General features: G+C 54.5%; 1 protein-coding gene across 2 annotated transcripts in view; it reads left to right on the top strand.

The window, feature by feature from the left end:
• Positions 1–15654, top strand: part of FAM53B (family with sequence similarity 53 member B) — a 77959-nt gene that overhangs the window by 6074 nt on the left and 56231 nt on the right. The window contains exon 2 of one of the 2 annotated variants that reach the window (XM_057734957.1): positions 2975–3029. In XM_057734957.1, the coding sequence (XP_057590940.1) occupies positions 2975–3029 (55 nt within the window). The remainder of the gene's footprint in view (positions 1–2974; positions 3030–15654) is intronic. The other variant, XM_057734958.1, reaches the window with a different exon arrangement.

Raw genomic sequence — 15654 nt, forward strand, 5'->3', positions numbered from 1 at the left:
GGCCCTGCACTTGCGAGGCGTGTGACGGCAAGAGCGAGACAAGCTTGGGCGGACAGGTGGCTGTAGCAGTCGGTCAGCAGAGAGTCACGTGGCACCTGCCCTGTGCTAGGAGTATCGTGGAGAGGACAGCAGCCTCGAGGAGCTTGACTTGGGGGGAGCGGAGTATGAGCTGAGAAACAAAACTGATGCACACGGGGAAGGCGTTACACAAGGCCACGTGGAGAAAGGCGCGGTGCGGAGGCGGCTTTTGGCGGGATGGTCAGGGAAGGCCGCCAAGGAGGCCACGTGACAGGAACCAGCCACAGAGCAAAAGCTCTGAGGCGGCAGCGAGCTGGGTCGGTCCCCGAGCTGCGTGAGTGAGGCCGGGATGGACGGAGGCTTGGCTCACGTGGGCCGGTGGGCTTCAGGGAGGGGGCGCAGCGGGTTGTATCCTGGTTGCTGTGGGAGGTGGTTGGAGGGCTGTAAGCAGAGCAGCCACGTGGGCTGGTCTCCCTGGGTCTGCATGAGGGTTGGAGAATGGAGCACAGGCCAGGGCGCAGGGTGGAGACCAGTTCGGGGCTCGTTTGGTCCCTCAGTGGAGGGTGGTGGGGCTCAGCTGGGCGGCGTGGGGGGTGAGAAGCAGTCATATTCCAAGCGTGTGTTCTCCCGCCTGGCGAGCGGGTCCTTGCTGAGGGAAGGAATGAGAGAACGAGGGCCGGGGGAGCCCTGTGCACTGGCCCAGTGGCTCCCCTCCGTGGGTACAGACCCCAGCATCCCTGGCGCCCACGCACTGGCCCACCTTCCTGGAGAGGGCCCCCAGGTGCCCCTCTGGAACATGCTCGCTTGGTGGGAGGAAGGGCCAGTGAGTAGTCCTCCCCTGACGGTCATCCGTCAGTTTGCTTCCTGCTGTATCTGTAAACCCAGACCTTCCTCGGTGGGCGCAGTGCAGTGACACGCAGCTCCTGCGTTGTCACGCCTTCTCTTGCCCTGGCTCGGTCCTGGTTGGGGTTTCTGTGGGCTCCCAGCCCGGGTAGCTCTCCTCCTCGCCAAGCACGGGGGTGCGGTGGGGTGGGGTGGGGTGGGGACTGTGGTTCCCAGTGGGTGTTTGCTATGTGCTGGGGGCTCCTGCAGCATCGGGGCCACCTCCCTCCACCGGCTGGGCCTGTGGCATCAGCCAGGCCCTGCTTCTCTCTCTGAACCTTCTCCAGGCTGCGGGGCCTGCCTGGCTGCCACGGGAGGCGCTACCAGGAGGCAGGGCTCTGAGTGTCTGTCACCTGCTTTCCATTCAATGACTTTGGAGTGAGCCGGGAGGGAGGCAGAGGCAGCTGTCTTTAACTTTTTCCAGATATTTCCCTGGATGGCTGTAGACTGGATGGACTCCAAGAGGGAGACTTATCCTGAAAGCATAAGGATTGTTTTAAACCCGAGAGGGGGCACTGGAGGAAGATGGCTCTGCCCACTTTGCCCCCCATACGTTCCTTCTGGTCCTTCAGAACCAGCTCGGTTTCCCCACAGGAAGCCAGCCTGACCTCCACGCCCTAGCACCCAAGGCTGGCCCGTCTGCCTCCAGTCCCACTCTCTGTCATGTAGGGGTTTGTGTGACCGTGGCCTGTACGAAGTGTGAGCTTCCTTAGGGCCGAGGCGGGCGTCCCTCACCTCCGTGTTCCAGGCTGGTCGGGACGGACCCTTGATAACCTGATTGGCTGAACACATTGCTGACGAGGGCAAAGGTCCCTGACCCGGGCAGCTGAGGACAGGGGTCGGGGAGCTGCTGCCAGACACTGGCGACCCTCTTATCTGGGTGGGCCAGGTGTTCCTAGTCAGCCCCACCCTCCTCCTGCCAGGCCTAAAAGTGCCAGGGCCTGGGTTCCTGCCCACTTCTTGGACGGGCAGCCTTCGTGTCCCTGTCACTTGGGGCTCCTCTCAGGAGTTAGAGCCCTCGGTGACCGCTGACTCCCCTGGAGCTGAGCACTTCCTTCACCGTCGCTTGCTCAACCCGGCACAGCCTGCACGGAACTAATTTCCGGTACATGTTTGTTGAACGAGTGGATGAAAGAATGATGGGAGGAAGGAATGAATGAGACCCTTCTTCTTGGGGCCCTGATGGTCGTAGATCGTCCCCTCCTCGTCAGAGGTCAGAACAGGCCTCTTGACCTGGGCCTCAGCCAGCAAGGAGCCCCTGGAATGTTCCACACTCACGTTACTATATAGCCATGGAGCAAGGGTCTGGACTGGGGCTTCATCTAGGCCTCACTGGCTTTCCACCCAGTGACCGTAGTGTTTGGCTCAGGCCAGGTATGGGGTTAGAGGGGAGAGGTGTGGTGTTTACAGCGGACAGGGATGGGGAAATGTGGTGCCAAGGAGTTCAAAAGCCATAGCAGTGTGTTGAGACCAAACAGAACCTGTGAGTTTCTGTTTCAGTTCGTGAGGATGCCTCCGGGGGCCTCCTGGCTGCACAGCAGCCTGTGGAGCCAGGGCCGCCCTCTTGAGCTTCACCCGCTGCTCCTTCACAGAGAAGGAAGTGCTCTTCTCCTTGTGTCTCGAAGGGAGGGCTCTGGGGGTGGCAGGTGGGCCTCTGCCCTTCACTCGAGGTTCTTCCTGTCACCATGGACAGGAAGAGGTCCCCTGTCCTCCTAGGCTGGGCTGTGGGGAGGCCTCTCTCCAGCTCAGCTCGGTCCCCTGTTCATATCACAGCTCCTCCTGCACCCTCCTCCGCATCACTCACGTGGAAAAATCCCCTAGTGTCAGAAGTCACGGGGCTCTCGTGTGTGTTTTTAAAGCCCGTTAACTTGATGGACTCCATAACTCACCGGAGGCTCCAGACCAAGAGCCCAGACCGAATTACGGGCAGATGTCTCTTTTAATACTTTTTTTCTCCTTTCCCTAATCTGACGTTACCCCTTTAAGTGTGACTTCAGCGAGGGATCAGTGCAGGGTCATGTGCAAACGCGCTTCTTACGACTTGAAGAGTGATAGCTTTTCTGGTTGTTTTCAGCAGACGCCAAAGAAGATGAGTCGAGGTCCGACACTGTTCTCCTGCGGGATTGCGGGTGAGTACCCGGGTGGCCGGGAGCAGCCCTCCCCAGCCCTTCGCCGGGGCCCGAGTCCTCCGGGTGAGACCTGAAGGCGCTTGCCGGACACAGGCGCGAGGAGCAGCCGTGGGGACCCTCCTCTGTGTGTTTGAGCGGTCCCTGTCTCACCGGTGCTGGCGTGGTGCTGCAGGGGCTGCTGGGCCTGAGTGCGTGGCCGGGTGCTGCTGTGCGGCTTACGAGTCTATAACTTCCAACAATGACATTGAGAGTTCCTGTCTGATTATTAAAGGAATCGTGTTCGTTTTTTTTTACATTCAGAAAATGCACCGTACTGTAAAATATGAAATAAAAATCTCTCACAGCCCCAATACCCAGTTATAACTACTGTTAATATTTTGGTGTGGTTTGTGTCCTTTGCATTTTTTACATAGTTACGTCCATGACGAGCATATGATTGTATGAAGTTATTTATACAATTTTTTTTTTTTTTTGCTTTTTTCACTTAGTAATAATTACCGTTGTTTCCCCACAGCGTTAAGATCGCTCGTTCCATGCATTGTAATGAGTCTGCAGTATCGCATCGTGTGCATGATTCAGAATGTCTGAAACGGTGCAACTGTTCCTCGCTTGTTGGGTGGAAGGACTGCTTCGTTTGCTGTTGTGATTAGCAGTGACTCAGTGTCTGAATTTTGCTCTGCCTTTCGGATTATCCCTCAGGATCGGTCCCAGGAGTGGAATAGAGAGGCCAGAGGGCAGGAACCGTTTCATTTTTAAGGCTCTTGCTTTGTATTTCTGACATGCTTTCCAGAAAGCGTGCCTCGGTCCTCTGTTCCCATGCAAGTGTTACTTACTGTTTTTTTCTTATAAGAGGGCCGAAAAGGTGACTGTATTGACTGCACTGATTTCTCTCTGCTCCAGGCGATCAGGCAGTTTCTCCTTGCACCCTCTCCCCTGGACTCCTGCCCCCTTTGGGGACACCTTGCCAGATGAATTTCTGTAAACCGGGCTTCCACGGTGGGTCCCCTCTTTCCGATTTCAACCTTGTCTCCGCAGGACCGTATACAGTCTCCGTTGCCTTTTGTCTGGGCCCTTTCCCTCTGGGCGCAGCGTTTTCTTTTCCTTCCTTAGACCCAGTTCCCGTAGGTGGGCGACGGGGGTGACGCTGGGGGTGTCACAGTGAGCGTGGTGCCACGCCGGGCGCCGTGCGTGCAGGGTCTCCTTGACTCCGCAGCTGCTTCGGAGGGGCGGGCAGGGGCACTCCACTCCCATCTGGGGAAACTGAGGCCTCTCACGAGGTGATGCCCCACGGCCCCTTGGTAGGCAGAGTCGGCCCCAGGGTGGGGGCGGACTGTCGTCTTCTCGCGCACAAGCCGCAGCTCTGTGGGAGAGCCCTCTTGGTGCTGCTGCCCAGAGGAAGTGGAAACAGGGAGCTCACCTGGCCTTGGTGTACCCGTGCGACACGCTTCTGAGGCCTGTCCCCACATGGGGCTCGATGGAACGCCTCAGTGGTGGTTCACGGCTTTCAACCGACCCTCGGCGACCCATCCACGTGGCCCAGAAGCCTGCCCCATTGCCTGCTTCCTGGGCCAGACTCACGATTGAGGTGCGGCTGGACCTCCTTCCTCTGTCGTGTCCAGGAAGGAGAAGGGGGCTCCTGGGCACACCAGGATGTTAGCTCTGAATCGGGCCGGCCTAGTGACCTGGATTGTGGCGATGTCAGTGTTTATTTCAAGGCCGTTGTGCGTCAGGCTTCCTTGGCCTTTGCTGCAAGGGCACCATGATAAGTTGGAGCTCTTGTGGGTTCATGCGGGTGGTGTCAGCACTCACGCAGCCACTCTGAACTATTTACCTTTTCTAAGCCTCAGTTTCCTTGTCTGTAAAATGGCTGTTAGCACAGCACCCGCCTCGTAGGCTTGCTGTGGGGACTCCGAGACGGTAGTGAGGAGCCTGGCACAGCGCGAGCTCCTGACGTGATAGGTGAGAAGAGGGCTGAGGCCTAAAGTGAGGATGCTGCTCCTGCAAGAGGCCTCCGTGCCCAAAGGGACCAGCTTGGTCTTCTTGGGGAGGGGGTGTAGGGGAGAGAGTTGCCCTTGTGGGGGAAGATGCTCAGGCCCAGGGACCAAGGCAGAGGCGTGTGGGGAGAGGCCCTTGCCCAGACTCCCAGCACAGTTGGTCTGAGCCCGCAGAGCCCAGTGGCCTGCTTCCTGCTGGGGGGGCTCTCTCCGGCCTGGGGTTTCGAGGACGGCCTGTGCTGCTGCCCCTCCGGGCTCTGGTTTGCAGGGTAGCTCTTCCGGAAGGCTCTGCAAAGCCTCCCTCGCCCTCAGGCTCTTCCCTCCTGCGGGGTCTGTCCCTCTCCTGCTCTGCCGGCCGACACCTGGGCACTGCCAGGCAGCGGAGGGGCAGTGGGGCAGCCGCTCTGTGGGGTCCGTGCAGGTACCCCCGCCCCCCGCACGCGCTCATCTTTCTGTCCTCAGCCCCTCCTTGGTTTGGGAGACCCTGACCCGCCTGACCCTGCAGTTGGTTTCAGTGTTTATTGAATACCTGCCTGTGTCAGGTGCTCGTCGGGTGGGGATAGAGCGAATCAACCCCTGCCCTCGGGGGTTTCTGTCTCGCAGAGGCGCGAGGCCAGGGAGCCGTGGATCCCTGTGGCTCAGGCTGGTTCGCGCCTGAAGCGGGCCCTCAGCGCCGCGGGCACGCGGCGCCCCGCGGGCACGCGGCCCGTCTCCCTGAGCCTCGCTTTGCGCACCCTGCACGTGGCAGGTGTTTGTGGGGTTTAAAGAGGCAGCAGCGCCCAGGAGGCGCCAGCGCAGCCCCTCCCACCCCCATCCCTTTCCTGCTCTTGCTGAGGCGGGCATGTCGGGGGTCTGAGGCCTGCCAGGCCGTGTGCTCGTGGAGGCTCGGTGGCTGCTCCGTCCCAGTGAACCCGGGACTCGGGGTGTGGCCTTGCCCTGCGACCTGAGCAGCAGCGAGACTTCATCTTAGCCGCGCCTGCTTTTCCTCGCAGGGAAGAGGACTCCTGGGGGGTCCAGCCAGACTGTTCAAGAGGGTTTGGGCCCTTCCTGGGCTGGACAATGCTCAGCAAAGATAAAACATCATCGTATTAAAATCAGCAAAACGCCCTGCCTGTCTCCTGAAGAAAAAGGACTCATGGTCTGGCCCTGATCAGTGGAATTCTCCCGTGAGAGCTGCGGAAAGCTTGGCCCTGTTACTCGGGGCATTTCCCTCCTAAACCCCCCAGCAAGGCTCCTAGCCGGACCCTGGGATGAGTTGGAGTTTCATAAATGTTCTTAAGAACATCCAGGCAAGTGCACTTGGGCGGGGAGTGCCTGTTTGCTTCCTCTTAAAAAGCCACACTTGCAAGTAGCTCAGCCTCCTCTGCAGCCACTGAGATAAAGTGTGTTAGGAACATAATCGGTGCTCACAACAATGTTTTGTTTTTAAGTACTTGATGCTCAGTATTGTGAGCTGCACTATAGGACCAGGCGGTCCGCACCTTCATCCCCCTCCCCGCCTCCCCAAGTTTGGGAACTTGATACAAAGAAGTGGTTTTGTTCTTTTCCAAAGTGGGGGTGGGGGTGGGGAAGGCGGGCGGAGACAAAGGCAGCATGGAGTGTGGATGGGAGAAGCGGGGTGCAGTGGACCCAGGCCACCGGCCGGCCAGGGCTGAGTGTCCCTTGTCAGGCTGCCCGCCAGCCTGTCACCGCAGGGCTGCTTTTAGCAGAGACGATGCTGTGCCTCTCGGTTTCTTTTCTCACCTCCCAGACAGTCCTCAGCACGTTGTTTGTGCAGAAGCGGAATTTCCTCTGCAAACGGCTTCTCTGGGGAAGAGCCATGTCTGCCCGGCTATTGTGTTCTTGACACAGGAAACCTTGGTCAGGTGGCAGTTTCATGGGTGTGGCCCGCCCACCGGTCAGCTGGCCTGACAGGCGAGCCAGCCCCGTTCTTGGCTGTGATTCTAGTGGGTGCAGAGAGGGGCCTGGCTGCCCCCAAGGGAAGCTTTCTGTGCGGGGGAGGGGGGGGCTGCCTGAGAATCCTCAGCACACAGCTGTCTCCCTCCTGCTCCTCCACCGTTTGCCGTGGGAGATGCTTCTTCGCACCAAGCCAGGGTCACACACGTTCTAGTTGGATCTCTTTTGGTGAAACAGGGCGAGTGGGCTGAGAGGGGCCTCCATTCATCACCCTTGGCTCGGCTAACTGCACCCCTTGAGTGAGTTCCATGCTGCAGGGACACTGGACACTACACGCTCCATTTTCTTCCGCACTCAGGTGACAAGGAGACCCAGAAATCAAATAATATGTGAGAAAGCGTGTGCGACACCAATTACTTCCAAAAGGGCACTAGGAAAAGTCGTGTCAATGCAAGTCAGTGGACAGAGAATAACACAATTCAGATGCTAAAAAAAATTGGGTGGAAACCCATAATTACTTTAGGAGTCATGGTAATAAATTATTTATTAATGTAAATTATTTCACAGGCAAAGAATATAGAGGAAACTTGAGCAGAAGGATCATACATTATGTATAGAAAAGGAATTGTAAAAATATTATAGCAGCCCTACTTGTGCCACTCTGGTTCAGGTTTGTCAGCATTTTAATTATAAGCCCTCACTTTCCGTGTTTAATTACTTGGCTGTTAAAGTCTGCTCTGTACATAAAAGGGTTTCTCCTGGGGGCACCCTCTGTACTGATTCCTACAGGGTAGACCAGTTGGCTGTGTTGAGGATGAAAAGATTTCACTTTGAGATTTGGTAGCTTATGGTCTTCTTACTCCACCACCATTTGTCGTTGAAAGTCGGGGTGTTGTGATTGCACTGTGCAGGAGAAAGCCAGCATTCGGAGGCTGAGCATTTTAGGTTTCTGAGAGCAAACGAACACATGACTGAAACAAAATGAACAACAGCGATAACAGAGCCAGAATTTCTGGTCTCTGCTACTTTTTCCGGCTCTCAGAGATAGACATGCTGCACATCATCCCTGGACCAGGGCCTCCTGTAAGAAACGGATTATTAACCAAAATAGGCTAGTACATCCATATACAATAGTGCATCTGCATGATTTTTAAAACCTGACTTTTAAGGACTGTTTTTATTTATTGTGGTCATAGGTGTGATTTTTCCATCTCTAAAATATGGTAAGGTTTGTCCATACAGAGTGCATTCAGTTTTTCCTTGCACCAGTTACTGGTTTCAGACAGTGTTTCTGGAATAACGGACAGAATTGAAGTAGGTGCAAAGTGTCGTTGGCACATGATGGCTGTTTACGGTGAAAAGGGAGCCTCCCGGGCTGCCTTCTCACCAGGCTGGCTTGATGTGGGAGGGGAGGGGGCCCCCAGAAGTGCCAAAGGACAGGGAGTGGTAGCGGCCAGACTGGCCTTGGGCGCCCCCAGTGTGGGGCATCGCCAGGTTGCCTTCCACGTGGAGAAATGGTCATTAGGAGGCAGCCTGGCCCAGCTGCAAGAGCACAGCCTTGGGATTGCCGACTGCTGTTTGCTAGCTGTGTGTCCAGAGGCGAGATAGGATGCTGTCCTGAAACCGAGTCTCCCCACGCGTCATGCGGGGAGTGCTGTGACGCCCCACGAGATGAGTATTGTGCTTGGGATGTGCACTCAGGCTTTTCCCCCAACTTCAGCAACGATCCCAGTGGGGTGTTAGTTAATTAACAGTTAATGCGAATTTATTGACAGTTTCCTGGAAAGCTCTCGCAGCTGCCAGTTTTCTCGTCTGTATGATGGCGCCCAGCTTTGCTGCGCACGCTGGGTTAGAGATGAAACGCAGGCGTTGCCCATTTCCCGTGCTCTGTGTGTACCGCAGCCGGGGTGGCGATCTGAAGGAGACATAAAACCAACCTTTCTGTCTCTTCAGCGTTTCTGTTGCCATTGGGAATGCCAGCTTTTCCCTGCATTTCTGGAGGTTGTGGGTGGAGCAGGAGGTCCATTCAGAGCTGAAAGGGGGCTGTCACAGGGCCCCAGTCCGCCCTTCCTACAGATTGGGAGACTGAGGCGCTTGCTCCCAGTGCCCGGTTTGGAGGGTTTGATTTACACCTCTGTACTGTCTGGGGATCCTGCTGGGCCGCTTTTTGTAAGAGCAAAGACTTCCCAGAAACGGCGACTTGCCATGGGCCACCCCCACCCAGCTGGGAACGGTAGGACCCCAATAACCACTCTGAACCCCCCAGTCTCTCGGGCATCTCCCAGCACCTTTTGAGCCAGCCTTCCCTCGGTAGGGCCAGTGGACGTTATCTCAAGCTGTCCTCGTCCCTGGTCCTCAGGCCTTGGCTGAGGAGCTTGGCATCCTGTGCTGTTGTCCCTGAACCCAAGATGCTGCTGACATTTTATGATTTATTGCAGGTGAGAGGGCACAACCAGAGGCTGAAGCTTGGGCAGGCGGAGCCCAGGAAACATTTCTTCCTGACACAGCTCTGCACTGAGTCTCCCTTCTGCTGATGCAGGGAAACAGGCCCTCCCGTGGGCCAGGGGCTCTAACGTTCATTTAAAAGTAGATGACGCCATTGTGGGAGAGCTCATGTCATTGCCTTGTGTGTTTTTCCACCTGTGTTCTTTTCATAAGATCGGCTGAATAAAGCTGGCTTCAGAAAGAGACCTCAACTCTCTTGAATTTCCCATTGAAAGGGTTGGTGAGCTTCTACCCCCAAACCAAGCATAGCGTCCTTGCAGCCTTGAGGCCAAGTTAGCACAACCCAACCCACAGGGCAGGGGAGGAGACTGATGTCAGCACCGTAGACAGGTGTGAAATCCAAGAATGAGTCAGCCGGCCTTGATGTGACTGAGGCCCGCTGCCCCGGCCTGGGCGGCTGCAGGAACCTTCTGTATCTTGGGGCTGTGCCTCAGGTGTTTAACCTTTTCTAGAAACCACATTCTGCTGTGGTTGTCACCATACAGCAGCCACTAAACACAGCATAAAGATAGCCAAGGCTGTAAATCTCCTCTGTCTTTTGAACATAAGAGGGTTTGTAGTCCACTCTGAATCTGGGCCCCTGGGAATTTCCCTTCACGCGTAAGGGCAGGAATGGAAACAAGAACATTTGAGGTCAAATGCTATTTGTGTTCCTTTGGGTGTTTTCTTTGAGCTCGAGATCTGCGCACCCGGCAGTCTCTGCTCTCCCCAGCCAAGGGGTCTCAGGACCGGAGCCTGCGAGTGTGGCCGGGGGACCGGAGTTCTAGTCCCCACGTGTGTGGCTGTCCGCTGCTCCCATGCCTCCCGGAAAGCTCAGGCTCAGTCGTCGAGCCTCGGCCTCGCAGGCGCCTCGGAGGTCGTCTGGTTAGTGCGTGTGCGGGGAAGCGAGGCGGTTTGTGTGATTGGTGTGGTTTTGCGTGGTTTGCCCCCACCTCCGTAGGAAAAGCCCGTGTGTGCTTGTCCTGCACACACCCCCACTCCTGTGTAGGATCTCAGCCTTGTGAAGGTGGGCTCAGCTGGGACGTGGAGGAGCTGTGGCTGCTCCTGAGGGTTGCAGGACGGGGGGCCGCCGAGAACCTGAGCGGCGCCCATGCGCTGGGGCTGTGTCGCGTCTGTCGCAGGCTTGGTGCTGCGGGCCTCCCTGGGAAGCTCTAGGCCGCGGCGTGTCTCGGGGTGGGGTGGGGAGGGTTCACAGTATGCCCTTCACATGCGTGGTGGGCTTCTCAGGCCTTTCCCACTGGCTCTCCATCCAGGACATGTTGTGCACCTGGGGGTCCCCAGCCCCTCCTGCAGAGAGGGACCTTGAGGAACTTGAAGGGCAGAGTCCTCCCTCTCCCTCATTCTGCTCTCTGTTGTTGGCCTCAAACTAAACGAACAGAAGAACGGCCGCGTTCAATGACGTCCCGAATCCAGAATGTGGGGACTGGGAAGGTCAACCCTGCAGGAGCTTCCTGGTGTGGCTGGAGGTCTGGCCAGGCTGTCACGGAGGTGCTTGAGAACACAGGCCCCTGTGTAGCCTGCAGTCTAAGCAGTGGTTCTCAACAACTTCGCAATAAAATAACCTGGGGAGTTTATTAAAATGCAGGTTTCTACCCCTAGAGAGTCTGTGTATATCATGTCAGGGACTGGGCCTCAGAATCTGCATTCTAACTCCCCGGAGGATGCCCCTGCAGGTGGTCCCGAAACCACAATTTGAGACATCCTCGTGCAGAGCGTCTGGGTTCCCATTCCAGCCAGACTCCACAGAGTTGGGTCCGCAGTTACAGAAGGGCCGAGGCTCAGCTGTGCGAGCCTTCTGCAGTGTTGCCGTCTCGAGAGCCCATTCCGTCTTCGCAGGCCCTCTGCAAGGCAACTGTTTAGTTCTCAGAATAGCTCGGTGGGGTGGTTACAACCAGTCCCCTCATTTTATAGATGAAGAAACTGAGCCTCTGAGAGATTAAGTCACTTGCAGAGCTGAGGCTTGAACCCAGGTCCACACCCTTTCCACCACACCAAGTGAGCCCTGCTCGGTGGACTCCCCACGTCCACGGCCATTGTCACTTTTGAAAGAGTTACAGTTGTTTGTGCAGAAGTGATTTTGAATGGAGGGGCGGGGGCGTCCTGTATCCTCTCCTTGGAGCCGAACCGAGGCCTTTTGTACAACATGACGTTGGGCCTAACGCTCAGGGCGGTTTGCCATGAAAAATTAGCTTCTATTCCTGTTTCTTTTGTCTGGTGACCTGACCCAACAAATCGCCTTCTGTTCCCTGAGCGAAGGGGGAAAACACAAGGGCTAAACATAGCTGCGATTGTTTTTACTTTTCTTATATTGTACTTCTTGCAGCGATAAAGATAGAAACAATTAAAACATTATCTGCTCCACAGACAGAACAAGTGGCCACCTGGCTGGTGTTGACACACAGTAGCAGTGCTCAGTATCAGGCAGTGCTTTGTGTTTTCAGAGTATCTTGGCCACTGCAGTGCCAGCCAGCATCCTGGCTAGTTCGTACTCAACCATCCCTGGCCGCAGGGGGGTGGGGAGTTCAAGGCACAGCCCAGGTTGGACCTGCCTGGCCAGGGAACAGTTACTTGTGCCACGGACAAAGGATGAGCGAGACCAAGTGAACACCCACAATCTGCTTGGCAGTTTTTCTCTGCACTTCGTCATACCCTCCTTCCTCTACCCACCACCGGCTGAAGTCTGCTGTGTGCCAGGCTGTGTGCTGGGCACAGGGGAGTCATGTCGGGACTGTGCTCCATAACTTGTAACTCAGTAGATGACGTAGACACGTAAGGACATCATTAAGTTTCAGTTAACATGAGCCATGTGATTGAAAGTCTAGGCAAAGAGCTGCGGGTGCCCAAGGGCTTGTATGGGAAGGCGTATCTGCAGAGGAGGTGATGTTTGAGTTGGCTCTGAAATGGGGAGTAAGAGACTGGTGGGAGGATAAAGGCAGGAGGATAATATTCCAGGTCTCTGCAAAGGTGTGAAGGTGTGGAAGAGCTCACGTGGGAAGGGTAGCTGCAGGTCCACAGTGGTTGCATCGTATCCACGTTTAACCAGTGGACTGAGTTGAGAACTGACTCTTTTAATCCTCTCTACAACAAAGACTTCTGTGTATTCAGGTCATGGAGGCTTGCTCTTTAAAACAGAGGGGAGTAGTTCCTGTAGGCAGGTAGGAGCACACTAGAGTTAACCATCCAACTCCAGTTCCCACTGGAGATTCGATAGTTAACCTCAAAACAAATCAAATGCATACCCCTCTGCACGTAGATGTTACCAGTGCTCATTCCTGCAACCGATTTATTAAACTTTAGTTTTAGATACTCTTCAGGGCTGTGTACACAGCACCAGGAGGAGTGGGCTTTATGGGCTGTTTCAAGGATTTTGGAGGGTGATCTTGGCTCTCCCTGACTCTTGTCTGACTTCTGCTTCACAGGAATTTTGATGTGCCTGGAGCACAGGGCCTCCTGGGGAGACCATGAGTAGATGGGGCCACGACACGTGTGGGCCTCAGAAAGTCCCCTGGAGGCAGAAAGGAGGTGGGACTGGAAGAGGGAGGCCTGAGTGGTCCAGTTAGGAAGCGCCAAGATCACAGGGTGGCCGCTGGAGAGACAGAATGTTCGTGCTTAACTGGCTCCCACTTCTCCTTTTCCTCACGATTTCCCTAGAGATGGGGAGAATTCCAGGGCCGTGAAGTAAAAATGGAACAGAAAGTGGTATCTTCTGAGGATAGGACTACTCTCTTAATTTCCCAGGTTTCCCAAGGCCTGGGAGAGACCGTCTCCAGTGGGCTCCAGGCTCCTCAAGTTGGGGCCACCGTGGCACCATGTGGGGGCCCTCACAGCCTTTGGCTGGGTTTCTGGTTCCTTCCGTAGTCGACTACATTTGTGGCCCTTCTGGCGTCTCAGTGCCTTGTCCCAAAAGAGGAGTCAGCGGCGAGCATCGTTTGATGGGGACTTCCTGAAAGAGCAGAGGAGCAAACCCAGAGGAGGATGGGGTTGTAGGCCCTGGTGCTCCACATTATAGAAAATGTAGAAACTTGAGAGAAAGAGAAAGGGGAGAAATCAACTAGCTGTCTGCCAATCGACCATGAACATTTTGGTTTATTTCCTTTTTATCTTCCCATGTAGCATTCGTATTTTACTTAAATAGGAATCTCGCTGTCTATACAGCTTTATATCCTGTTTCTTTATGCTTAGTGTTTCATCATTAATATTTCTCCACATCGTTAATATTCTTTGAAACTACTTTTTTCATATTCCATGTTATTCCTTGATGCTTTATTTAACCAGCCCCCTACTGTAGGACATTTTAGTTGGGTTTACCATTTTGCTGTCACTCATATCATTTTAAAGAACATCATCATACAGAAATCTCCACTTTTTCTGGGGATAACGTTTCTTCTTCTAAATCAGAGGTGTCGTGACTCAGTCAATGTTAGTTTGTATTTTTAAAAAATGTTACCCTAATATTAGTTTGCTGACCTTTCAACTGCTGATAAATGTCAAATTCAAACTTTTAAAAGAATGGTGAATATGTGAGGAGTGGTGGGTAGTAAAGACCTACTTTGAACAACGTAAATGCTATTTGCAGAAAGGTAATTTTTGGCAATGATTTGTCCGACTCAGTTAAAGGAACACGTATTGAGACTTGCTGTGCATCAGGGCCCGGGCAGATTTCAGGGATGAGATGAGTTGGACGTTTAGTGTCCGTCCCGTTTTGTTCCCAGCTGGCCTGACTTGGCAGATGTCTCTCCTGCGTCTTCAGCTTCTAAGGCCCTCCCGTGGAAACAGCCTCTGAAAGGTTCCTGCTGTGTCCCCTGCCCAAGGTTGCAGCCCTCAGGCTCTGCGTCTCATGACTGCACAGGGTGCCCTCAAGGGAGGAGGGTCACACTTAGCCCTGACTTGGCTTTTCCTGTGGCTCATGAAGCTCCTTTGGGGGCCTCCGTTGGTCATTCCCTTTGAACCTGTCAAGTAGCTACAGCTTGTGACACTCAGCATGGGGTCAGTCCCTCGGGTGTCTCTTGGGGCCCTTTGAGAAGTCGCCACTAGTAGAGGAGATGGTCCTACAGTCCTTGCTGCCTGGAGCACTCCTGTAGGTGACATCACAATTTTCTGAGCGATGGCTCATCTTGCACGACTGGTAAACTCCTTGAGGGCAGGGCCAAGGTCAGATTGCCCTGTGGTTCCCTTAGTGCTGCAGTGCAGTGAAAAGAGCAAAGGGCTTTGGGTTGGGCCCGCCTGGGCTTGCATCTCATCTCTTGTTAGCTGTGTGGCTTGGGGCCACTGGGTCAACATCCCCAAGCCTGGGTCTCCCACTCTGGGCAGCAGTGGTAGCCATGCAGAGCTCTGTGTGGGTTGCACCACCCACTTGGGACAGGCAGTAATTGATTACGGTGCTGAGAATCAGTGTGCGTGAAATAACCGGCTGAATGTCAGTTTGGATTTTACTTCTCTCCTACTGACGGACTGTCTCAAGCCATACTTTTTCCATATTCACATTTGCACAGTTTATAAATAGATGTAGAGTAGAAAACATAGAAACATACTAACACACTGATCCCTATAGTACAGCAGATTTCTTAACTTTGCTTTTGTATTGTGAACTTGCATACAAGAACTATGTCAAATTTGTCTTTGCGCTCCTAAAATTCTCAGCACAGAGCCTGATTCCATAGTAGAAAAACAACAAATAGTTCTTGAATATTTCACTAAAGTAACGGTTCAAGTGCAGAAGTCTGCATTTCCTAGCAGGCTTAGCTTATTTGTCCACGCCTTCGAGAAGAGACCTGAATATGCAAGTTTAAATTGTACCCCTAAGTCTGTGCAGCCCAAGACTTGGTTCTGTAGATTTTGGCCACTTTATCCTCGATTTCAGCAAGAGAGCATGTGAGCACGAGGGAGGTCCTCAGTGATCGGTAGCCACTGTCGTTGGCTTGTGCATTTTGGTGGAGGGGACATAAATAAGTATAATATCCGGTTTCTGTTGTCAGCAAGTATTTTAAGAATGAAAGCCAGATGAGCTAACCTGGCAGCACCTCCAGCCCCTCTGAAGTCCTGACGGACTCATCTTTGGTCGTGGTCTGGCGCCGGCCGGGACATCAAGTCCCAGCCCCAGAGCTGTGGAGCCCTTGAGACGAGATGTAACAGAATCGTTGCCCCCACTCTGCTGCCGGCCAGGGCAGGGATGGCAAGTTGATTTCCCTTCTAGAAAATGAGAAGCATTTGGGGTGAACAGTAGTGCTTTG

This window comes from Hippopotamus amphibius, chromosome 5 (genome assembly GCF_030028045.1).
Source record: "Hippopotamus amphibius kiboko isolate mHipAmp2 chromosome 5, mHipAmp2.hap2, whole genome shotgun sequence".
Taxonomy (NCBI): Eukaryota; Metazoa; Chordata; class Mammalia; order Artiodactyla; family Hippopotamidae; genus Hippopotamus; species Hippopotamus amphibius.